Below are 26,060 nucleotides of genomic sequence, written 5' to 3' on the forward strand. Positions count from 1 at the left end.
CGTTATCTTTTGAGCCCTTGCTTCGCGTATCTAGAACGAAACTAGGTAAGCCTTTGACAGTAGAAGTTGCGAGTGGTGAACCCGTTGTTCTTGATTCTGTTCTTCGCAACTGCCAGTTGAACCTTAACGACCACCTCTTTTCTATTGACCTCACGCCTATGCAACTTGGAAGCTTCGACATTATTGTGGGCATGGATTGGTTAGCCAAGCATCGCGCAGAGGTAGTTTGTTTTGAGAAGATTGTTCGTGTGCCACTTTCGTCAGGTGAGATACTACAGGTTCGTGGTGAGAAACCTGCTAGTAGCCTCAAGCTTATGTCTTGTTTTCAAGCTCGGAAGTATCTGCGAAAGAACTATGTGGCCTTCTTGGCACATGTTACAGCAGATAAAGACCAAGGTAAGTCTATGCAAGATATCCCTGTTGTTCGGGGTTATCCGGAGCTATTTCCTGAAGAGTTACCTGGTCTACCTCCAGCACGCCAAGTCGAGTTCCATATTGATCTTGTACCTGGTGCAAATCCTATCGCCAGAGCTCCATATCGTCTTGCACCGTCTGAGATGCAAGAGTTGTCTAAGCAGCTTCAGGAGCTTTCTGACAAAGGTTTTATCCGTCCTAGCTTTTCACCTTGGGGTGCTCCCGTTCTCTTTGTCAAGAAAAAGGATGGATCCTTCAGAATGTGTATCGATTATCGTAAGCTGAATAAGCTTACCATCAAGAATCAATATCCCCTACCTCGCATTGATGATCTTTTTGACCAGTTACAGGGTGCTACTTGCTTTTCGAAGATCGACCTTCGTTCTGGGTATCATCAACTTCGTGTGCATGAAGAGGATATTCCCAAAACAGCATTCCGCACTCGATATGGGCATTATGAGTTCACAGTCATGCCATTCGGTTTGACCAATGCTCCTGCTGTTTTCATGGACTTGATGAATAGGGTCTGCAAACCTTATTTGGATAAGTTCATCATCGTTTTTATTGATGACATCTTGATTTACTCTAAGACGCGAGCTGATCACGAGCAACATCTCCGTCTTACTCTAGAACTCCTGAAGAAAGAACAACTTTTTGCCAAATTCTCCAAGTGTGAATTTTGGCTTAAGGAAGTTCAATTTTTGGGGCATATTGTCAACGAACAAGGTATTCATGTAGATCCCTCCAAGATCAGTGCGATTAAGGATTGGGATACGCCTACTACTCCTACTGAGGTTCGATCTTTTCTTGGTCTTGCGGGTTATTACCGCCGCTTCATCGAGAACTTCTCAAAGATTGCAGTTCCTCTAACTGCTCTAACTCAGAAGAACAAACCCTTTGAATGGGGTTCTAAGCAAGAAGAAGCGTTTCAGACCTTGAAGCAGAAGCTTTGTGATGCACCTATTCTAACTTTGCCTGAGGGCAATGATGATTTTGTTGTTTACTGTGATGCATCGAAATTGGGTCTTGGCTGTGTTCTGATGCAAAGGAACAAAGTCATAGCCTACGGATCTAGACAATTGAAGGTACATGAGAGAAACTACACCACTCACGATCTTGAGTTGGGTGCAGTTGTCTTTGCTCTCAAAATCTGGAGACACTATTTGTACGACACAAAATGCGTGGTTTTCACTGACCACAAAAGTCTTCAGCACATCTTCAATCAGAAAGAACTCAACATGAGGCAAAGACGTTGGGTCGAACTCCTAAACGACTATGATTGCGAAATTCGCTACCATCCTGGTAAAGCGAATGTTGTGGCTGACGCATTGAGTCGAAAGGAACGTACTATGCTTCATTGTGTTCGTGTTCAATCTGCTACTCAAGCACGATCCGATATCCAAGCACGCATTCCTCAGGCTCAACAGGCTTGTGTTTCACAAGACTTAATGGGTAAGGAATTACCCTGTCACATTAAGCCTGATCTTGTTTTGAAGGAAGATGGATCCTATTATTTCATGGACCGTTTGTGGGTCCCAAGCCTAGATGACCTTCGCGTTTTGCTTATGGAGGAAGCCCATAAGTCTCGTTACTCTATCCATCCTGGCTCAGACAAGATGTATAAGGATCTTCGTACTCTGTATTGGTGGCCTGGTATGAAGAAAGATATTGCCTTATACGTTTCTAAATGCCTTACTTGTCTCAAGGTTAAGGCTGAACACCAACATCCTTATGGTCTTTTGGGGCAACCAGAGATCCCAGTTTGGAAATGGGAAAACATTGCTATGAATCTCATTACTAAACTTCCACGCACTAAGAAAGGTCATGATGCCATCTGGGTAGTTGTTGATCGTCTTACTAAATCAGCGCATTTCTTGCCAATCCGTGAGGATTTTTCTGCTGAAAGACTGGCTGAAATCTATGTGGATGAAATTGTATCTCGACATGGTGTTCCTTTGAACATTATTTCTGATAGAGATGTTCGCTTCTATTCTCATTTTTGGAGAACCATGCAATCTGCTATGGGGACCCAACTAAATCTAAGCACAGCATATCATCCACAAACAGATGGCCAAACTGAAAGAAGAATCCAGACTTTGGAGGATATGCTTAGAGCTTGTGTGATCGATTTTGGTGGTAGTTGGGATTCACATCTTCCATTGATTGAATTCTCCTACAACAATAGTTATCACTCCAGCATCAACATGGCTCCTTTCGAGGCTCTCTATGGTCGAAAATGTCGTTCACCAGTCTGCTGGAATGAAATAGGTGAGGCTCAGCTTACTGGACCTGACCTCATTCTAAGGACAACTGACAAGGTTAAGGAAGTTCGTGATAACTTACAGGCAGCTCGAAGCCGTCAAAAGAGTTACGCGGACCGACGACGCAAGCCCTTAGAATTCCAAGTCGGTGATCGTGTATTACTTAAGGTCTCACCTTGGAAAGGTGTGATCAGATTTGGAAAGAAAGGAAAACTTGCACCTAGATATGTTGGACCATTCAAGATCATCGAAAGAATCGGCAAGGTAGCCTACAGACTTGCATTACCTCCTAAACTTGGAAATGTTCATCCTACTTTCCACGTATCCAATCTCAAAAAGTGTTTAGCTGATGAGAACCTCCACATACCGCTTGACGAAATCCGTGTTGATAAAACACTACATTTTGTTGAGAAACCTGTGGAAATTATGGATCGTGAAGTCAAATGGCTTAAACGCAAGCGCATTCCGTTGGTTAAAGTTCGCTAGGAATCTAAACGTGGACCTGAGTTTACTTGGGAATGTGAAGATCAAATGAAGGCGAAGTATCCACATCTATTCTCACGAGTTTCCTCTAAACAAATTTCGGGACGAAATTTCCACAAGTAGGGGAGACTGTGACATCTGTGCTTGTAATCATTGTAAACAATTCAGTTATCAATGAAATAAAGTTATTTGATCCCTATGTTTGTTTGTTTATGTTTGATGTTTTTCATGTTTTAACTTTTATTCGATTTCAAACTCTATATCACTTTCTAGAGAATTATACGCAAACTGGTGCGTAAACGTAGTCAGTTTAACGCGAAAAATACTCCGGAACATCAATTTATGCTAAACATACCTTAAATAACCTTTACATAACTTAGAAATAAGTTTTGAAGGCTTTGGTATGGCAAAATCAAGTTAATTCGCTTACAGGGACTAAAATTGACAAACTGCGAAAGTATGCCGATTTGAACTGTGACGAACATTCCGGAACATGCCCATAAGTTAAACACACCCTAAATATCCTTTACATAGCTTAGAAATAGGCTTTGAGGGGTTCGGTGAGCTAAAATAAACTTTTGGGTCATTCAGGGACTAAAAGCGTCAAAAGTGCATAAGTTTGCATTTTCGCGCATAACTTACGTTCTGAATAAATCCGGACATCCAAAAATTTATGTAATCATTAAAATATTATGTTTTAGTGATTAGCTTGTCAAAAATCCATTCGTCGCGCAATTTGGACCATTTTTGCATCCGTTACGACTTCCGTCGTAATTAACCGAACAACGCAATCGTACGGCCAAACGAACCGACATCCGGCATATTTTTGAGCATGTTTCAAGTTCCCTATACTTAAACTTCATTTTAGATCCTTAAAATGGGGTTAACGGGGTTTAAACGTGCCAAAACGCATCAAAAATCAAGTTTGGAGGTACAGGGGCCTGTTCTGCCAAATTCAATTTTTCTGACCTGCAGGGTCCTTACGGACCGTAAGACCTACTCCATACGGTCCGTAAGCAGGTGCCAGATACCAAAAAATGCAATCCAGCTTGATCCAGCTGTTCCTCACTTGTGCAAATGGTTTTGGGCAATCTATGGGCTGGTTTGGGGGCTCCCCTTGTTTTGTAAAACAATGGGCTTGATGTGTACGGCCTAGATCGAAGCACGTTATTCAACGAACGATCCTAACGGTTCTACTACATCTATAAATACCCCCACCATGTCTTGCTCAAAACCCACTTGAATTCTGAGATTTTCTCTAAGTTGAAGTGTTGAACACTTCATACCTGAGAAATACTTGGAATATCAATCTTGCGGGGACCTTCTGTAAGTATTCTTTCGCGTTTTTCGTTCGTTTTAGCGTTAAAGTCAAACTGTGTTTGACTTTCTGCATTGACCAGTTTTTGGTCAACGCGAAGTTCGTTTGAACTTCATAACGTGAGCCATGGTTGCAAAAGTCGCTAGGCGCTCCCTAGTCGGACTCGGGAGTACTCGGGAAGTACTCGGCTTAGGCGGAGATTACTCGGGGAGTAATTAGCATTGGAGAAGAGTACTCGTGCCTCGGCAACCTACCTTGTAGCGAGTACTCGGGGAGTACTCGGAGCCTAGGCGGGACTTTTACAACCATGACGTGAGCGTAATCACGATGGTTATAGTCCCTAGTAACTATACCTACTGATTACCACGTTATCTAGGCTCAGTGACGAGTCGTAGTTTCGGCCAAAATGCGTTTTCTCGCGTATTTTGTAACCAAACTACTCTAGGGTATTAAAACCGTTTGTTTTAATACCAAACCTGTTTTCTAACATTAATAAACATGTTCTAGCATGTTTAGCTCGTCGCTTTTAGATTTGTGCTTGTTTAGAGTCGTAAAGGTAAGCGATCTAATCAATCGCTTATGCTTACGAACCCGACCCATTTGGTCGATCTTTAGGATCCGACCAAACATTTTAGGTGACCATAGTTGTATAGGGAATAACCTTCCGAGGTTATACCTTATGGTCACGACGTTTAAGTAGTTGTACGATAAGTAGTTCTTATGCCTTAGGTAAATTACCAAAATACCCTTTTTGCACCAAAATTCATTTTAAGCTTATGTAACATAATTTTTGACATCTAAACTGATTTACAACAATATTAAGCATGTTAAGGCATATCTTACTTGTCATAGGACTAGTTAGGCTTTCCGAACGCGTTTTACGCAAACGACGCGTTAAAGTAGCATAAGTTACCTAAACGGGTCGTAACGGGTCAAAAGCACTTAGGATAAGTTTCGTTTTAGTATGTAGGCTTTGTCAAACCATATTACATAAGTTCCCATACTTATTTGGTTTACGAACCCTCGTACTACCCGATCCTCCGATAGGGCCGTTTATTTATGTAGTTACCTATATAGGTGCCGTTTGATTCCGTGATCTTCTAGCATTGCTTGGTGGTTACCCTACGACTTCTAAGTAATCTCAAGTGAGTACATAGACCCCTATTTTACTGTTTTCAAACATTTTGGTGTGAAACACATGTGCCTACTTGTTACTTTCGTGCTTTCTTGTTTTCTCATCATATGCTTGCTATGTTCTTTAGTACACTTATAGTACATGATTTCATTACATTGTTTTGCTATGTATGTTAACTTAGCATGCTAGCACATTGATTTACATTACATTGTTTTGCTATATATGTTTACATGGCATATTAGCACATTGTTTCATGACTTTTTTTTGCTTTGTATGTTTACTTAGCATACTTAGTACATTGTTTTCACATAACTTGTTTACATTTGGTATGACATTTGGTTTGCATAAACGGTTCTTTTACTACATTCATTAACATTAGCTACGCCGCTCAGTAGTAAGTAATGGTACCATAGGACTTGACAAATCCCGTTCCTGACACCCTAGGTTTGTTTGGGTGAAAGGAATGACTGAATCCGAAAACATTTTACTTTGATAACCTTTACTCTAAGGTTATCCTGCTGTCTCAAGGCTTGAATGTAATGCGTTAACTTACCACATAAATGTTTGTATCAATAAAACAAGCTTTTACTTGGCAAAACATAACTTTTTGATTTATTCAAAATACTTTGTTTTGTTCCTTTTTACTTATGGTTAAGTATTCTCATTTTGTTACTTACCATACATAACTTTTGTTTACACATACTTAACTACATGACTACATTTTGGGTTTTAAACATTGACAATGGTTTAGACAAGAACATTTGATGATTGGTTTGAACATGAACTATATACTTTGGTGGTTTGTTTAAGTGACTTAAGTAACGATATGTGTGTTACGCCGCTGGTACTTCCTATATATAAGTGCTTGTATTGTATTACATGACATACCGTTATTTAAATCATTCGATTTTGGACTTATACATTTTTGCAAATAACATATTTTTCACAAGACTTCGTTTTTCAAAACAATTTATTTCATACAACTTATTTTTACTTGGTTATTCTTTTAACCATACATCATTCTTTTATATACATACATATTAACTGATTTGTTATCACTTTTCAAACATTTTATAAGCAAAATGGATTCATGACAAGTTTTCATTAAACATTTTCTTAAACCTAAGTCATGAATCCTATTTTCACAAAACCTATGTATCTCACAGGCATTTTTATGCTGACGTACCTATTTTCACATGTGTTTCAGGAGCTAATGCATAGGACGTTCGTGACACGCTAGGGTGGACTTGGGCCTTAGTAATATAAAATGGAGCTAGACTTAGTTTAATTATGTGATGTACTTTCGTTTTCTTCTATCTTAAGACAATGTGACTTATGGGTTCTCGTTTGAAACAATGTATTCCACCCTTGGGTGATGAATAAAATATTATTTTAATTACCATGGTTGTGGAACAATAATTCTGTTACAACACTCCCCGACGTTTCCGCCACGATTTGATGTTTTACGTGGTCGGGGTTTGACAGGGGAGTTGGTATCAGAGCCAATGGTTATAGGGAATTAGGTTATTAGTAATGCTTTGACCTAGACTATAACCTTTCTAGGACCCCAACACAGGTAGTCTTGTGTTTAGATCTTAAAACATGCACTTCACCGATCCTTAGGTGATCGCTAAAACAAGAACCCAGTTTTCTAAAACAATTTTTGAAAAACAATCCTCTGTTTTCAAATGATTTATTATATGGTTTTGAACCCTTTTGATTTTTCAAATTGATTTTGAAAATTTATCATTTGTTTTAATGATTCTTTTGGCCTTGTGCCTTCCAAGTTTTCAAAATCTCGTCAAAGTTTTGGGTTCTAAATAATGTGAACACGTGCAAACTGGAAGGGTGAATGCCTGTACCCTGGGTTTTCTATCTAAGGCTAGAGTGTTCGTACAAATCCACATAATCGGACCAGTCACTCTTACCTGGGAACTCCTGGGGTGAGTGTTCACTTATAGGCGAGCATGTCTTCGCTAAGCATTATTTATGGACCCATTTACTTTGATTAGTCACTGTGTGTCATTTGTTTGCTTTGTGATACGGACGAATGACCACCATCCTTGCTTTGTTGATTTTGTTTCATCTCGTTCTTTTCATCTAATCATCTCACTCGTTTCCTCTCATGTTTTCCTCTTTTTAGCATGCCTCCTCGACGCGAAAATCAGCTACCCAATGCCGAACTGGCAGAAATCATCGCACAGCATATGGCTGCTGCGTTCCCGAATCTTATTGCTCAGTTTAACCAAGCCAACATCAATCAGAACGCTCCTTGTAACTTCAAGAGCTTCAATTCGGTTAAACCACTCAAGTTCAGTGGTACTGAGGGGGCAACTGGGCTCCTTCAATGGTTTGAGAGCATTGAGAATACTTTCCGTCACGTTCAGTGTCCTGATAATCGCAAAGTTGAGTTTGCTTCTAGTGTTTTTCAAAAGAGGGCGTTGACATGGTGGAATGGGGTTATGAGAGATCGAGGTGCTGAAGTCGCTTTAGCACAGTCATGGGCTGAGTTAAGGACTCTAATGATGAGTGAGTTTTGTCCTCGTCATGAACTACGAGCGCTGGAAAGGGAGTTTGACGATCTAAAGCAGTTTAGTGGTGAGCACCGGGCATATACTGATAGGTACGAAGAGTTGAATTTGTTATGCCCAACAATGGTCACCCCACTCGACAAGGCTATCGAGAGATACATCGATGGTCTACCTGACTCTGTGCAAGACATCGTTACTGGTAGTAAGCCTACCACTGTTCGTCAGGCAATCGAACTATCTGCAACGTTGACTGAGTCGCAGATTCGAAAGGGTAAGTTGCACCGGAAGGGTGATAAGAAGGGTAAGAAGCAGGAGTCTGATAAGAAGGATAGCAAGAAAGGTAAAAGCAAGAAGGGGAGTGATGCGGGTTCTTCGAAGGGGTCTAGGAAGCGGAAGGCTTCCCAAAATTTTGCCGTTACTACGCAGACAAATCATCCTGCGCAACCTCTTGCCAAGAAACCATACTTTGGCAATGCACCTCTGTGCAATAAGTGTAACGGACATCATCAACCACACCACCAGTGTCGTCAATGCACTAACTGCGGAAGACCTGGTCATCTTGCTGCTACATGCCGCATTCCTGCCAATCTGAATCGGGCAGCTCAGAACCCGGCTCAACAAGTTGCTCAGCCTTTTGCTCAGCAACAAGGTCAAGCAGCACGACCTCACTTCCCACCAGGTTCCTGTTACAACTGTGGGGATCTGACCCACTACCGTAACCAGTGTCCAAGATTGGTGAATGCGAACCCAGTTCAAGCTCAGGCTCGTGGACGAGCTTTTAACATGAATGCTATTGAGGCGCAAGCAGACGACGAGGTGGTGAACGGTACGTTCTTTGTCAATAATCAACATGCGTCTATTCTTTTTGATTCAGGGGCCGATAAGAGTTATGTGTCGTTATCTTTTGAGCTCTTGCTTCGCGTGTCTAGAACGAAACTAGGTAAGCCTTTGACAGTAGAAGTTGCGAGTGGTGAACCCGTTGTTCTTGATTCTGTTCTTCGCAACTGCCAGTTGAACCTTAACGACCACCTCTTTTCTATTGACCTCACGCCTATGCAACTTGGAAGCTTCGACATTATTGTGGGCATGGATTGGTTAGCCAAGCATCGCGCAGAGGTAGTTTGTTTTGAGAAGATTGTTCGTGTGCCACTTTCGTCAGGTGAGATACTACAGGTTCGTGGTGAGAAACCTGCTAGTAGCCTCAAGCTTATGTCTTGTTTTCAAGCTCGGAAGTATCTGCGAAAGAACTATGTGGCCTTCTTGGCACATGTTACAGCAGATAAAGACCAAGGTAAGTCTATGCAAGATATCCCTGTTGTTCGGGATTATCCAGAGCTATTTCCTGAAGAGTTACCTGGTCTACCTCCAGCACGCCAAGTCGAGTTCCATATTGATCTTGTACCTGGTGCAAATCCTATCGCCAGAGCTCCATATCGTCTTGCACCGTCTGAGATGCAAGAGTTGTCTAAGCAGCTTCAGGAGCTTTCTGACAAAGGTTTTATCCGTCCTAGCTTTTCACCTTGGGGTGCTCCCGTTCTCTTTGTCAAGAAAAAGGATGGATCCTTCAGAATGTGTATCGATTATCGTGAGCTGAATAAGCTTACCATCAAGAATCAATATCCCCTACCTCGCATTGATGATCTCTTTGACCAGTTACAGGGTGCTACTTGCTTTTCGAAGATCGACCTTCGTTCTGGGTATCATCAACTTCGTGTGCATGAAGAGGATATTCCCAAAACAGCATTCCGCACTCGATATGGGCATTATGAGTTCACAGTCATGCCATTCGGTTTGACCAATGCTCCTGCTGTTTTCATGGACTTGATGAATAGGGTCTGCAAACCTTATTTGGATAAGTTCATCATCGTTTTTATTGATGACATCTTGATTTACTCTAAGACGCGAGCTGATCACGAGCAACATCTCCGTCTTACTCTAGAACTCCTGAAGAAAGAACAACTTTTTGCCAAATTCTCCAAGTGTGAATTTTGGCTTAAGGAAGTTCAATTTTTGGGGCATATTGTCAACGAACAAGGTATTCATGTAGATCCCTCCAAGATCAGTGCGATTAAGGATTGGGATACGCCTACTACTCCTACTGAGGTTCGATCTTTTCTTGGTCTTGCGGGTTATTACCGCCGCTTCATCGAGAACTTCTCAAAGATTGCAGTTCCTCTAACTGCTCTAACTCAGAAGAACAAACCCTTTGAATGGGGTTCTAAGCAAGAAGAAGCGTTTCAGACCTTGAAGCAGAAGCTTTGTGATGCACCTATTCTAACTTTGCCTGAGGGCAATGATGATTTTGTTGTTTACTATGATGCATCGAAATTGGGTCTTGGCTGTGTTCTGATGCAAAGGAACAAAGTCATAGCCTACGCATCTAGACAATTGAAGGTACATGAGAGAAACTACACCTCTCACGATCTTGAGTTGGGTGCAGTTGTCTTTGCTCTCAAAATCTAGAGACACTATTTGTACGGCACAAAATGCGTGGTTTTCACTGACCACAAAAGTCTTCAGCACATCTTCAATCAGAAAGAACTCAACATGAGGCAAAGACGTTGGGTCGAACTCCTAAACGACTATGATTGCGAAATTCGCTACCATCCTGGTAAAGCGAACGTTGTGGCTGACGCATTGAGTCGAAAGGAACGCACTATGCTTCATTGTGTTCGTGTTCAATCTGCTACTCAAGCACGATCCGATATCCAAGCACGCATTGCTCAGGCTCAACAGGCTTGTGTTTCACTAGACTTAATGGGTAAGGAATTAACCTGTCACATTAAGCCTGATCTTGTTTTGAAGGAAGATGGATCCTATTATTTCATGGACCGTTTGTGGGTCCCAAGCCTAGATGACCTTCGCGTTTTGCTTATGGAGGAAGCCCATAAGTCTCGTTACTCTATCCATCCTGGCTCAGACAAGATGTATAAGGATCTTCGTACTCTGTATTGGTGGCCTGGTATGAAGAAAGACATTGCCTTATACGTTTCTAAATGCCTTACTCTTCTCAAGGTTAAGGCTGAACACCAACATCCTTATGGTCTTTTGGAGCAACCAGAGATCCCAGTTTGGAAATGGGAAAACATTTCTATGGATCTCATTACTAAACTTCCGCGCACTAAGAAAGATCATGATGCCATCTGGGTAGTTGTTGATCATCTTACTAAATCAGCGCATTTCTTGCCAATCCGTGAGGATTTTGCTGCTGAAAGACTGGCTGAAATCTATGTGGATGAAATTGTATCTCGACATGGTGTTCCTCTGAACATTATTTCTGATAGAGATGTTCGCTTCTCTTCTCGTTTTTGGAGAACCATGCAATCTGCTATGGGGACCCAACTAAATCTAAGCACAGCATATCATCCACAAACAGATGGCCAAACTGAAAGAACAATCCAGACTTTGGAGGATATGCTTAGAGCTTGTGTGATCGATTTTGGTGGTAGTTGGGATTCACATCTTCCATTGATTGAATTCTCCTACAACAATAGTTATCACTCCAGCATCAACATGGCTCCTTTCGAGGCTCTCTATGGTCGAAAATGTCGTTCACCAGTCTGCTGGAATGAAATAGGTGAGGCTCAGCTTACTGGACCTTCCCTCATTCTAAGGACAACTGACAAGGTTAAGGAAGTTCTTGATAACTTACAGGCAGCTCGAAGCCGTCAAAAGAGTTACGCGGACCGACGACGCAAGCCCTTAGAATTCCAAGTCGGTGATCGTGTGTTACTTAAGGTCTCACCTTGGAAAGGTGTGATCAGATTTGGAAAGAAAGGAAAACTTGCACCTAGATATGTTGGACCATTCAAGATCATCGAAAGAATCGGCAAGGTAGCCTACAGACTTGCATTACCTCCTAAACTTGGAAATGTTCATCCTACTTTCCACGTATCCAATCTCAAAAAGTGTTTAGCTGATGAGAACCTCCACATACCGCTTGACGAAATCCGTGTTGATAAAACACTACATTTTGTTGAGAAACCTGTGGAAATTATGGATCGTGAAGTCAAATAGCTTAAACGCAAGCGCATTCCTTTGGTTAAAGTTCGCTGGGAATCTAAACGTGGACCTGAGTTTACTTGGGAACGTGGAGATCAAATGAAGGCGAAGTATCCACATCTATTCTCACGAGTTTCCTCTAAACAAATTTCGGGATGAAATTTCCACAAGTAGGGGAGACTGTGACATCTGTGCTTGTAATTATTGTAAACAATTCAGTTATCAATGAAATAAAGTTATTTGATCCCTATGTTTGTTTGTTTATGTTTGATGTTTTTCATGTTTTAACTTTTATTCGATTTCAAACTCTATATCGCTTTCTGGAGAATTATACGCAAACTGGTGCGTAAACGTAGTCAGTTTAACGCGACAAATACTCCGGAACATCAATTTATGCTAAACATACCTTAAATAACCTTTACATAACTTAGAAATAAGTTTTGAAAGCTTTGGTATGGCAAAATCAAGTTAATTCGCTTACAGGGACTAAAATTGACAAACTGCGAAAGTATGCTGATTTGAACTGTGACGAAAATTCCGGAACATGCCCATAAGTTAAACACACCCTAAATATCCTTTACATAGCTTAGAAATAGGCTTTGAGGGGTTCGGTGTGCTAAAATAAACTTTTGGGTCATTCAGGGACTAAAAGCGTCAAAAGTGCATAAGTTTGCATTTTCGCGCATAACTTACGTTCTGAATACATCCGGACATCCAAAAATTTATGTAATCATTAAAATATTATGTTTTAGTGATTAGCTTGTCAAAAATCCATTCGTCGCGCAATTTGGACCATTTTTGCATCCGTTACGACTTCCGTCGTAATTAACCGAACAACGCAATCGTACGGCCAAACGAACCGACATCCGGCATATTTTTGAGCATGTTTCAAGTTCCCTATACTTAAACTTCATTTTAGATCCTTAAAATGGGGTTAACGGGTTTAAACGTGCCAAAACGCATCAAAAATCAAGTTTGGAGGTACAGGGGCCTGTTCTGCCAAATTCAATTTTTCTGACCTGCAGGGTCCTTACGAACCGTAAGACCTACTCCATACGGTCCGTAAGCAGGTGCCAGATACCAAAAAATGCAATCCAGCTTGATCCAGTTGTTCCTCACTTGTGCAAATGGTTTTGGGCAATCTATGGGCTGGTTTGGGGGCTCCCCTGGTTTTGTAAAACAATGGGCTTGATGTGTACGGCCTAGATCGAAGCACGTTATTCAACGAACAATCCTAACGGTTCTACTACATCTATAAATACCCCCACCATGTCTTGCTCAAAACCCACTTGAATTCTGAGATTTTCTCTAAGTTGAAGTGTTGAACACTTCATACCTGAGAAATACTTGGAATATCAATCTTGCGAGGACCTTCTGTAAGTATTCTTTCGCGTTTTTCGTTCGTTTTAGCGTTAAAGTCAAACTGTGTTTGACTTTCTGCATTGACCAGTTTTTGGTCAACGCGAAGTTCGTTTGAACTTCATAACGTGAGCGTAATCACGATGGTTATAGTCCCTAGTAACTATACCTACTGATTACCACGTTATCTAGGCTCAGTGACGAGTCGTAGTTTCGGCCAAAATGCGTTTTCTCGCGTATTTTGTAACCAAACTACTCTAGGGTATTAAAACCGTTTGTTTTAATACCAAACCTGTTTTCTAACATTACTAAACATGTTCTAGCATGTTTAGCTCGTCGCTTTTAGATTTGTGCTTGTTTAGGGTCGTAAAGGTAAGCGATCTAATCAATCGCTTATGCTTACGAACCCGACCCATTTGGTCGATCTTTAGGATCCGACCAAACATTTTAAGTGACCATAGTTGTATAGGGAATAACCTTCCGAGGTTATACCTTATGGTCACGACGTTTAAGTAGTTGTAAGATAAGTAGTTCTTATGCCTTAGGTAAATTACCAAAATACCCTTTTTGCGCCAAAATTCATTTTAAGCCTATGTATCATAATTTTTGACATCTAAACTGATTTAGCAACAATATTAAGCATGTTAAGGCATATCTTACTTGTCATAGGACTAGTTAGGCTTTCCGAACGCGTTTTACGCAAACGACGCGTTAAAGTAGCATAAGCTACCTAAACGGGTCGTAACGGGTCAAAAGCACTTAGGATAAGTTTCGTTTTAGTATATAGGCTTTGTCAAACCATATTACATAAGTTCCCATACTTATTTGGTTTACGAACCCTCGTACTACCCGATCCTCCAATAGGGCCGTTTATTTATGTAGTTACCTATATAGGTGCCGTTTGATTCCGTGATCTTCTAGCATTGCTTGGTGGTTAGCCTACGACTTCTAAGTAATCTCAAGTGAGTACATAGACCCCTATTTTACTGTTTTCAAACATTTTGGGGTGAAACACATGTGCCTACTTGTTACTTTCGTGCTTTCTTGTTTTCTCATCATATGCTTGCTATGTTCTTTAGTACACTTATAGTACATGATTTCATTACATTGTTTTGCTATGTATGTTAACTTAGCATGCTAGCACATTGATTTACATTACATTGTTTTGCTATATATGTTTACATGGCATATTAGCACATTGTTTTACATGACTTTTTTTTGCTTTGTATGTTTACTTAGCATACTTAGTACATTGTTTTCACATAACTTGTTTACATTTGGTATGACATTTGGTTTGCATAAACGGTTCTTTTACTACATTCATTAACATTAGCTACGCTGCTCGGTGGTAAGTAATGGTACCATAGGACTTGACAAATCCTGTTCCTGACACCCTAGGTTTGTTTGGGTGAAAGGAATGACTGAATCCGAAAACATTTTACTTTGATAACCTTTACTCTAAGGTTATCCTGTTGTCTCAAGGCTTGAATGTAATGCGTTAACTTACCACATAAATGTTTGTATCAATAAAACAAGCTTTTACTTGGCAAAACATAACTTTTTGATTTATTCAAAATACTTTGTTTTGTTCCTTTTTACTTATGGTTAAGTATTCTCATTTTGTTACTTACCATACATAACTTTTGTTTACACATACTTAACTACATGACTACATTTTGGGTTTTAAACATTGACAATGGTTTAGACAAGAACATTTGATGATTGGTTTGAACATGAACTATATACTTTGGTGGTTTGTTTAAGTGACTTAAGTAACGATATGTGTGTAGTATGCTACAAGCATGGTGGATACGCCGCTGGTACTTCCTATATATAAGTGCTTGTATTGTATTACATGACATACCGTTATTTAAATCATTCGATTTTGGACTTATACATTTTTGCAAATAACATATTTTTCACAAGACTTCGTTTTTCAAAACAATTTATTTCATACAACTTATTTTTACTTGGTTATTCTTTTAACCATACATCATTCTTTTATATACATACATATTAACTGATTTGTTATCACTTTTCAAACATTTTATAAGCAAAATGGATTCATGACAAGGTTTTATTAAACATTTTCTTAAACCTAAGTCATGAATCCTATTTTCACAAAACCTATGTATCTCACAGGCATTTTTATGCTGACGTACCTATTTTCACATGTGTTTCAGGAGCTAATGCATAGGACGTTCGTGACACGCTAGGGTGGACTTGGGCCTTAGTAATATAAAATGGAGCTAGATTTAGTTTAATTATGTGATGTACTTTCGTTTTCTTCTATCTTAAGACAATGTGACTTATGGGTTCTTGTTTGAAACAATGTATTCCACCCTTGGGTGATGAATAAAATACTATTTTAATTACCATGGTTGTGGAACAATAATTCTGTTACAACACTCCCCGACGTTTCCGCCACGATTTGATGTTTTACGTGGTCGGGGTGTGACACCGATTGCGAAGAACACCCGAAGAAGTGGTGAGAATAATATCGTCGACGTAAATGAGCAGATAGGCAGTGTCACGCCCATGACGATAAACAAACAAAGAGTTATCTGACTTACTCTGCTTAAAACCCCGTAAGACCACGAAATCCGTGAAACGTTGGTACCATGCACGAGGCGCTTGCTTGAGACCGTATAACGATTTCTTTAGAAGACAAAGATGGTCCGGATAGTTGGAACTGCGAAACCCCATCGGCTGATACATGTAGACGGTCTCGTGCAAATTACCATGAAGGAAAGCATTCGTAACATCCAACTGATTAACAGTCCATGATTGTGCCAAAGCCAATGATAAAACCAACCGAATAGTCGCCGGTTTGACAACCGGACTAAATGTCTCCCCGCAGTCAACACCCGGTTGTTGACGACACCCGTCACACACCAAACGAGCTTTATATCGCGCCAAACTCCCATCCGAATTAAATTTGTGTTTAAACAACCACATACTACGTATAATATTCATATTCGGTTTCCGAGGAACCAACTCCCAGGTCCTGTTTTTAAGAAGTGCACTAAACTCGTCAGTCATGGCATCGTGCCATTCGGGAATGGTCAAGGAAACCTGAGGATTTCAGGGTATGGGTGCAATGGTGGTGGTGGATAGGTGAAATAGCTGTTTGGGTTTTACGATACCGCTCATGGAGCGGGTTCGGATGGTGCGAGGGGGTATGATGGGCGATTGGTTAGTCGCCGGGGAGGGAGTAGGGTGGGGCGGCAAAGTGTTTGAGTGCGGTCAGAGGTGGTGGGCGATTGGAGAGGGGAAGTGTATAGGCCGGTTGGTGGAGAGGAGATGTTTGGGCTGGTGGGGTGGATCGGAGTCCCAGACGACAGGATTGGGCTGGATGAGTGGGTTGAGTGGGCGGGTGGAGAGGAGTTTGGTGGACTGTGTTGAGGGGCCGGTTGGGGTTGGGTTGGAGATTGTGGTGTAACTGTTGGGCTAGGTGAGGCAGGTGGCGAGTTATAGTGGGTCGGTGATGAGGTGGATGTGGCTGGCGAAGTGGAGGGGTGAACAGATGGGTAGAAACTGGGCTGGTGTAAGGGCTGGGCGGTTGGGCCATGTGGGGAGATAGAGGGTGTGAAAGAAGGCTGTGGGAGAGGGACCGAAGGAAGGCGAAGAAAGTCATAGGAGTGAGGGTTCGCAGGAGACTGAAATTTGTAGGGGAATATGGACTCTTCAAAATATACGTGTCGGGAAGTAAAAAATTGTCTAGTTTATAGGTCGAAACATTTATAGCCACAGTGATTTTGCGGGTATCCAAGGAAAACACATGGTTGTGAACGATTGGCAAGTTTATGTATGGTAGTGGAAGGTAAGAGAGGGTAGCATAGACACCCGAAGATACGAAGGTGTTGATATTCGGGTGTACACTTATATAAAAGTGACGTTGGTGATAGAAAATCATGGTTTTTACTTGGAATAATATTTGGTAGGTACGTGGCGGTTTCGAGAGCATGGTGCCAAAAGGATGGCGGTAGATTAGCTTGGGCTAAGAGAGTGCGAAGCATATTGCTGATAGTGCGGATTTTGCGTTCCGCCTTACCATTTTGAGAGGAGGTGTAGGGACAAGAAAAACGGAAATGCATACCGTGTGCGTTGCAGAATTGGAGGAAATTTTTATTTGCATATTCTTTACCGTTGTCGCATTGAAACTATTTAATTTTGCGTTCAAATTGAGTGGTAATGTGATTATAAAAATTGACAAATGTGGCAAATACTTGTGACTTGGTGGTGAGGGGAAATGTCCATAGAAAGTTGGTGCAATCATCAAGAAATAAAACGTAATATCGATGACCTCCCATGCTTAGGACAGGGGAGGTCCATAAGTCACTATGCACAATATCAAACAGTAAATGAGTGCAATTAACAGAATCATAAAACGGAAGTCTGACACTTTTACCAAACACACAAGGTTCACACAATTTATTAGTTTGTTTGCTAAAAGAAATACGAGAAGAAAGTTTCAAAGAATGTAATAAAGTGTCACCAGGGTGGCCTAAACGTTGATGCCAGCGATCTTGAATAACAGCAGCAAGAGCGGAAGGTTGAGAGATGGTGGATAGAGGCTGTGTCAATGGATAGAGATCGCCGGTGCTATTGCATCTAAGAATAGGCGCCCGAGTTTTGAGATCCTTCACAAGAAAACCAAAAGGATCAAACTCGATGGATACAAGGTTATCAGTGGTAAGGCGGCGAACGGAAATTAGGTTTTTAATGATGTTAGGTGCAAAAAGAACATTATTTAGTTTTAGGGGTGGAAAAGGTGGTGGTAAAGTTTGGTTGCCTTGTGCCAAAACCGGAATTGCCATGCCATTACCAACAATAATATTTTTGTCAGTGCACTTATTAAAATTAGACAGAGAGTAGATACCTTGTTCATTGGCCGAATGAGCGGTGCGCCCGTGTCCATGATCCCGTGGTCTGGCTGGTTCAGTGCCATGGTGTACAATGCCTGCTCAATATCCGTAGGTGTGTATACCGCGGAGCCGTTGTTGTCGGGTCGAGGTCCGAGGATGCCCTGTGGGTTCGGACTAGTAATGTTTGGTTTAGAGGGATATGGGCACGGTGGTATGGTAGGGGCCGATGCAGAGTTAGAACCATGTAAAAGAGAGGCCCATTGATTGGCGGTCCAATTACTCGGGAACACGATGTAGGGATGAGTTGGAGTGTTGGATTGCTGGCCATGGTTGGAAAAGTTGCGGTTGTTGTAGTTGCGGCCACGACCACGACCGCGACCCCGACCGTGTGAGCGACCACGACCGCGATCCGAAGCCGAGTAAAAGTTAGGTTGCGGATGCGAACTTTGTGAGGGTGAGGAGACAGAGGCCGCGAGGGCAGTAGCGGAGTGCTGGGCCGCACGGGCGGTTTGACGCTTCTTCTTGTCTTCTTCCATGGTGAGACGTGATCGTACCTCATTAAAATCAGGAAGCGGGTCGCGATTCTGTAACACTGTGGAGATACTGTCGTACTGTTCCGTGAGACCTGTTAAAATCTTAATTACCAGCATGTTATCATCAACAGGGGAACCGACTGCCTTAAGTTGATCAGCGAGGTGTTTCGCCCGTTGGCAGTACTCAGCCATAGAAGAGAAACCGTCGAGGCTGAGATGAGCGAATTCCTGACCGAGGAACACCGCTCGAGTGGTCTTGTTATCATTAAACTGATTTTGCACGGCTGTCCATGCTTCATATGCCGTTTGCCCGTGAGAGAGAATGATGTGGAGAAGAGCGGGGGAGATGGTGGCGTAAATCCACTGAAGAACAACTACATCGATGCGCTGCCAGAGAGCCTTATCCGCTGAGTCAGCGGCTTTCTTTTCTGAGTCGGTGGTGGAAGAAGAGGCGGCGGCCGGCGGTGGGCTGAGGTGATCAGCAACTTCAAAAATCCTGCACTAAACTTGAAATAGGGTGGACCAAGTTGTATATTGTGCGGAATCTTGTTCAATCGTGATGGGGATGTGTGTTTTGATATTGGAGACGGCAAGGGCCGGGTGATATTTAGAATCCATGAGGTCGAGAGACAGAAGGTGATCGGTTAGAGACAGAGGGTAGCGAAAGACAGAAGGTGATCGGGTAGGGGAAGAAGCCGGCTGCCGGCGATGGTGATTAGGGTAGGATCGTTGTTTGGTATGATACCATATAGGAATAAATTGCTTGCCCTCTTCTCATTAATAAACATAATATATATAGTACAAGATAGGATCTCCTAATGATATGGAGATATATGCTCATTAATATTTACAATCATATCCTGAATTATATAAATGGTCTATTAGTCTACATTAATCTTTGTTGCACTACTAATCTCTCTGCTGTAATGGGTCCACAACTTTATCATGTTTTCTATTATGTACATGCAAAACTAATCACCAATTCTTTGTTAATTATATAAGATGTTTGTTAACAAGTTTTGGGTGGTATATTTTTGGGTTCGTAATAGAGGTCACGAATGCACGTTACCAGACAAAAAGAGACGATAATGCCAACATAGTGTGTTAATAACCATTAGATAACAAAATACAATTTTGGTAATTCAAAAAAGATACATTAATTCGGATCTGCGCAATTACATGAACACTGTTTGTTGAAATAAAAAAAAAATAAACATCATATTTCTAGTAAGTGTCTTAAGATTTACAACAATTTTGCAAAACATCTTCATACCATTTAACATGAAGAGTTTTTATCTTTTTTTTTCCAAGTTAGATCTCATATCATTATTTAATGTGTACTGCTTGTATCTTAGTTGTCATGTAAGATGAAGTGATCCAACTCCTAAAACTTCCAAGTTCTCGAATGCAATAGGATGAGTTGAGTTGAGCAAGACCTATTTCATCGTGGATGGAAAAAGTTGGCATCTAAACCTCTACAAACCAAGTTCCATACTGCACCAAGAACTACCAACACACTCAGTGCCGTGCCTAAACAACCAAGCACAAGGTTAAGCCACCACTTTGCAGATTTCATTGGCGGTCTCTTGATCGCAATCCACATGAGACATGGTGATAGAGGCCGATTCGAGATGGCTAATCTCCCAAGAGACCCATTGAGTGGGTTAGGCTCCAAGAACTAGATAAGAGAAACGAAACAATACTTTTTCAATAATTTTCTTCTTCTTCTTCCATTAATGATACGAATCCCTTTTTAAAGGCTTACAAAACAAATAAACAATCAAATAACTAACCTAAACATGGCCACTAACCCACTACTTTAATTTAACTAACAATTAGGAAACATGGAAGAAATGCAAATATGCAATAGCAAATATGAGAACGTGCAGATGTATGTATGCATGCTAAAATAAAGGATGTGGTGTTGAAATGGATCTTCACGGGTCGGCTTGCGGTTCGGGTCGTATCAACTCCTCGCCCCTTCAAATCGTCCTTGTCCTCAAGGACAGAATGCATTCTCCACGGCGGTCTCCTCTCACGTCGTGCGGTTGCATTCGGGGCAGTTTTAAGGGGTTGCCACGGTGGACGCCACTCGTGTGGCTTTGTGGCACTTTTAAAATACAACGGCTTGCCCGAACCCCCATTTCGTTTCTCCCGGAAATTCTCTGTTGGTCTCAAAGTGCTTGCATCGAACAACTGCATCATGATCGGATCAGGATCAGCGGGTACAAATGGGTCGGAGATCGGCGTCCGTGTTGGCGATGGTGAAGATGGTAACATGATGTTATTTTTGCACATTTGGTTGGCAGTCGTAGGTGTAGTGGCTTGTTTGAAAAGAATTATCAGCTTTTGCATAGTGGCTACAAAACTGGTGTATACCATTGCACTAGGTACGTCAACTTCAACCACATGAACATTTGACAAAAACATGGATGTAGTAGGTGGAAGAGGTGGCTGTGTGGTAACTTGTTTCCTCAGGTGGGGTTTAGCAAGTGTAAACAGATCATGTGATGGTGTTGCAAGGGTTGGCTGTGGTGGTACAACAGGTTGATCCGGTAAGATGTCGGGTGTGGCGGGTGAGGGCGGTGAAATGTGGTGTGTAGTTTCCGTAGGTGTAGGAGTTTCCCAGGGGACATAAATTCCATTTTCAAATAGGTAATATCGACCTTCGCGGGTACTATAAGACCAACCAGCCACAGGGTCGTGATAAAACCCACTTCTAGCATGGTAATACAATCGTGACTGGAAATCCCATTGATAGGAATCTTCGGGCATGACGGAAGGATGAGGACGAGAATGAAAGCACCAAATGATAGAGGCCGATTCGAGATGGCTAATCTCCCAAGAGACCCATTGAGTGGGTTAGGCTCCAAGAACTAGATAAGAGAAACGAAACAATACTTTTTCAATAATTTTCTTCTTCTTCTTCCATTAATGATACGAATCCCTTTTTAAAGGCTTACAAAACAAATAAACAATCAAATAACTAACCTAAACATGGCCACTAACCCACTACTTTAATTTAACTAACAATTAGGAAACATGGAAGAAATGCAAATATGCAATAGCAAATATGAGAACGTGCAGATGTATGTATGCATGCTAAAATAAAGGATGTGGTGTTGAAATGGATCTTCACGGGTCGGCTTGCGGTTCGGGTCGTATCACATGGGTAACCAAACGTCAAGTGCAAAGAAATCCCTCCGATAATTAGTGCTAAGCTTGGCAGAAATGGAAACGCCACAGATATAAAGAAGGTCAAGCCTCCAAAGAAAATCCGGATACCCATACGAACTAACTTTGTGCATTCGTGTTTTGCTCGGCTTGCGTATACGCGCTCCAAGTTGTCATACACAACCATGCTGTACATTTGGAAAGCGGTGACACAACTTATAATGATCTGCATGTATATGAGACCTAGCAATGGTTTAGGCATGTGGTAGTTAAGGGTGGTTGAGATTGCAATTAGCACTCCTCCGTTGATTGGAAGCTGCAATCATTTATAAAAGTATATTGAGTTCATACAAGAATTCATTGTAACTATGAAGGTTGTTAAATAAAAGTTTCAGTTTTGCTAACCTTGTTTCCAAATGCCCAATATCCAACAATTGCTAGGGGGAAGAAACACATTGCAATAATGAGATATGATGCTACCACTCCTTTTAACATGAACTTTGATGATGAGCGATTTGGGGTTGATGGCATTGTACCCTATAACATATCAAGGAAGCATAATTACTTGATTTATCTTGAAATAGGGTAGGAAAAATATGTGTATTGAATACGTAGGAAAAACTTGTTTGGGAAATATGTAGGAAAAATATGTGTCAGAAATGTGTAGGAAAAGTTTTTGTTACAAATGTGTAGAAAATATATGTCGTAAAAAGCTACCCACAACAGATTTTCCGACGAATTTATTTGGTTGGGAAAGGTGTTGTTAATGGTAGTTTTATACACATTTCTGACAAATATTGTTATCCGAAACGATCTACTTTTCTGTAAGGTAGTGTTCGTTTCATAGAATGGAATGGAATGGAATTAGGAAGTTTTTCTTTGTAAAATTGATCTTGGTTGGGGAGGGAGGAATTTGAAATCCTTCACTCTAATGAAATTTGTGACTATTTCAACATTCTATAGAAATCCTTCACTTTAATGAAGGAATGGAATGGAATGTTGAAATAGTCACAAATTTCATTGATTAAAGAAATTCATTGGATTTCAAATTCCTCCCTCCCCAAACCAAGATCATTTTTACAAAGAAAAGCTTTCCAATTCCATTCCATTCCATTCCATGAAACGAACGCTATCTAAGTGTATTGTGGCGTTACTTGATTTGGGATTGATGTAATAATCATCACACGATATGTTAAAAATGAAATGTACCTGTATCTCTAACACAACATTATGGCCTCTAAAGGCAACTGCAATGATCCCAAGTGCATTAAAAATACTTCGAACACGACCAGATTCTGATGAGACGGCTTCTGATGGATCATACACAACGCCATCTACCTTCCCTTTTGCAACAAACACAATCCATAATATTGTACAATATCCAACAGCCATTGTTGCTCCAAGAAACGACATCAAAGCTACCGAATGCAAGTTTGCACAAAATAAAGACACAAGAATTGCCAGAGTAATAAAAACCAAGAACCATTCTGTTGTTGTCAAAGGGTGTTTGGAAGAGCAATCCCCACACAAGAGTTGATAGAAAAGCTTCATGGTTCCACCCCCTGTGATTATGAACATCACACATGTGCCTCCTGAGAGATACATTATAGGGAAAATGGCTAGAAGTTTCCCCAATTTTACACCTACAAAAGTCATTCAAAAAGTGGACAATCATGTTATGTAAAGATCCTATCTTTATATGTTAATTGTTTTATAAGGGAGGTTATGTTCATACCAAAAGCAGCTATAGAAAGTTGAAGATATCTACTGAAACGAGTACCAGGGACCGATTCATGAAGACTCACTAGCACTCCAATGGTGTATAGCTGCCACACAAATGCCACAGACAAACACATAATCCCCCAAAACCTGCAACAAACGTGTATAATGGTGTGATATATATATGATAATAATAAAAGACAATTAGTATTTTTAAATCAACGTGTATCATGGTGTGATATATAATAATAAAAGACAATGAGTATCTTTGAATCAACTATTTTTTAAATACGTGAACTAAAACAGAAGAAAGCTAGTTGGTGGAATTATTATTATTATTTTAAAAATAGGTCTTAAAAAGGGTTGTAAAAGTAGTATTATTTTTATTCTAAGTAATTCAAAGTGTATAAGGGACCCGGGGTGGGGAAGGTTTTGTGCGTGATAAAAGTCTTTAACGCGTGAAACAAACAAACATATCACCGTCACCAACATACTTCAACGCGTGAATGATTGTTTCTGTGATAAAATCAACGCGTGATGGAGGAAAGGATGTGAGGGGGTGTGAGGGTTTATTGTTGGGTGTCGTGAGTGATGGGCATTTCCACTAAAAAAGGTTGTGAGTGATGGAATAAGAGTTGATGACATGACGGAACTTGATTTGATGTTGTGAGTGATGAGTGATCACCACCCCCTCCCCCTAACTAGTCTCCAACACTGAAATCAGGTTGTCTTGAAATTGAGTTCAACTTCAGTTCTTACTTGCAAACCATGAATTTAATTTCCTTCATTTTTAAATTTTATTATTTCAAACACATTATTTATTCTATATTTCTAAATAAATTTTAATAGGAAAAGAATATTATTTAAACACAACATTTATAGTTTGGCAATCTCAAAATTACTTTATTTGATTAAACTGAGTTTTAATAAAATCTATATAGAAGAGTTAAAACAACATTATGTATTTAAATTTGTTTTAATTTTAAAAATTATAAACAAAGGAAGATGAATTCAAGATTTGCAACTCTAAGCAAGATATGATGTCACTGGTTTAATCAGAAAAAAAAAAAAAAAAAAAAAAAAAAAACTAGCTATATAAAATTTTGAATAATGAGATAATTACCAGCCAAGGTATAGAAAGGCGATGGGTAGAGAGAGTGTTTGGGTTCCGATTCCAGAGCAAAGCAAATGGAATGTAGCAGTCCATGAATTCCCTCTTCTTGATTGAGTAATTGGAAGCCATTCGTCTGGTGGTTGATATATCTCATTCCGGTCTTCTTTGGAATCAGATTGCTCTAACTGCACCTGCATGTTCTTGCTTATGATTTCATTGTCATCATTCAAGATATGAATCCTGCTATCCAACACCTCAGCCATATATCCTGCTAACCAAATCTTACAAATGTTTAGAGAGAGAGAGAGAGAGAGAGAGATGAAGAAGAAGAAGTTTGATAAGTAAGTTTGTATGAAAAAACTGAAGGCAAATGAGACTATATATACTTTACATTGATTTACATTAATTATTGGAGCATGGTGACGTAAGTTTGTATACGCGTGAGCTTACGATGTATATCATAAAATAAACAAATATATACTGACTTTCCTACATCATTTAGTTGAATCTGAATATATCATGGTGACGTAAGTATGCATACGTATTAATTAAAGATTATGTTCTCTAAAAATACTTGATTGTGTTTATCACAAGTCTTTATTAACAAAGTTATTCGTGTGCAACTCTCCTCTAATGCGTTTGGACTTTTAATACTAGGTTATCTTTATTTGTTCGAAATGAATTAAATTCCTTTACACTCCGAGAGTAGGAAGGCTTGGGTTATGGGGATGATAGGGTTTGATTCTGATCACTAACAATTCAACTGAAATTGAGAAAAGCACAATATATTAGAATTGAAATTGATATGAAGAAGATCATACAGACTCGATAACTAATATCGAAGTGTTCCCAGGGCTACGCTCTCTCTGTAAACAGAGCCTAACAAACTACGTATTTTCCTATCCTCCTCCCCAAGTAATTAATGACTCATACTTATACTATATTATTTGCACTTACCCCCCTCCTAGAATAGACAAATGACATTTAGACTAGAAACTAGAACATGATTCCTATCATTACTCCACCCTTGAAAACAGTCTTGTCCTCAAGACTGGAATCAGTTAACGAGCTCCAAATTCAAACTTAGATATCCGAAGTTGAGTCTTCGGGAGGCTGACACTGCCCGTGCACCACCCATAATTGACTTAA

At 40.4% G+C, this 26,060-nt stretch overlaps 1 protein-coding gene across 1 annotated transcript; it reads right to left on the reverse strand.

Moving 5' to 3' along the window:
- Positions 1 to 21,810: 21,810 nt before the first annotated feature.
- Positions 21,811 to 25,247, reverse strand: LOC110885545 (lysine histidine transporter-like 8). Its single transcript, XM_022133243.2, has 5 exons — positions 24,921 to 25,247; positions 23,814 to 23,947; positions 23,288 to 23,721; positions 22,484 to 22,615; positions 21,811 to 22,394 (listed from the first exon to the last, which is right to left on the reverse strand). The coding sequence occupies exons 1-5, from the start codon at positions 25,172 to 25,174 to the stop codon at positions 21,927 to 21,929; spliced, it is 1,422 nt and encodes a 473-aa protein (XP_021988935.1). The 5' UTR covers positions 25,175 to 25,247; the 3' UTR covers positions 21,811 to 21,926.
- Between the last annotated feature and the right edge of the window lie 813 nt (positions 25,248 to 26,060).

The sequence above is a fragment of the Helianthus annuus genome, chromosome 10 (genome assembly GCF_002127325.2).
Source record: "Helianthus annuus cultivar XRQ/B chromosome 10, HanXRQr2.0-SUNRISE, whole genome shotgun sequence".
Lineage (NCBI taxonomy): Eukaryota > Viridiplantae > Streptophyta > Magnoliopsida > Asterales > Asteraceae > Helianthus > Helianthus annuus.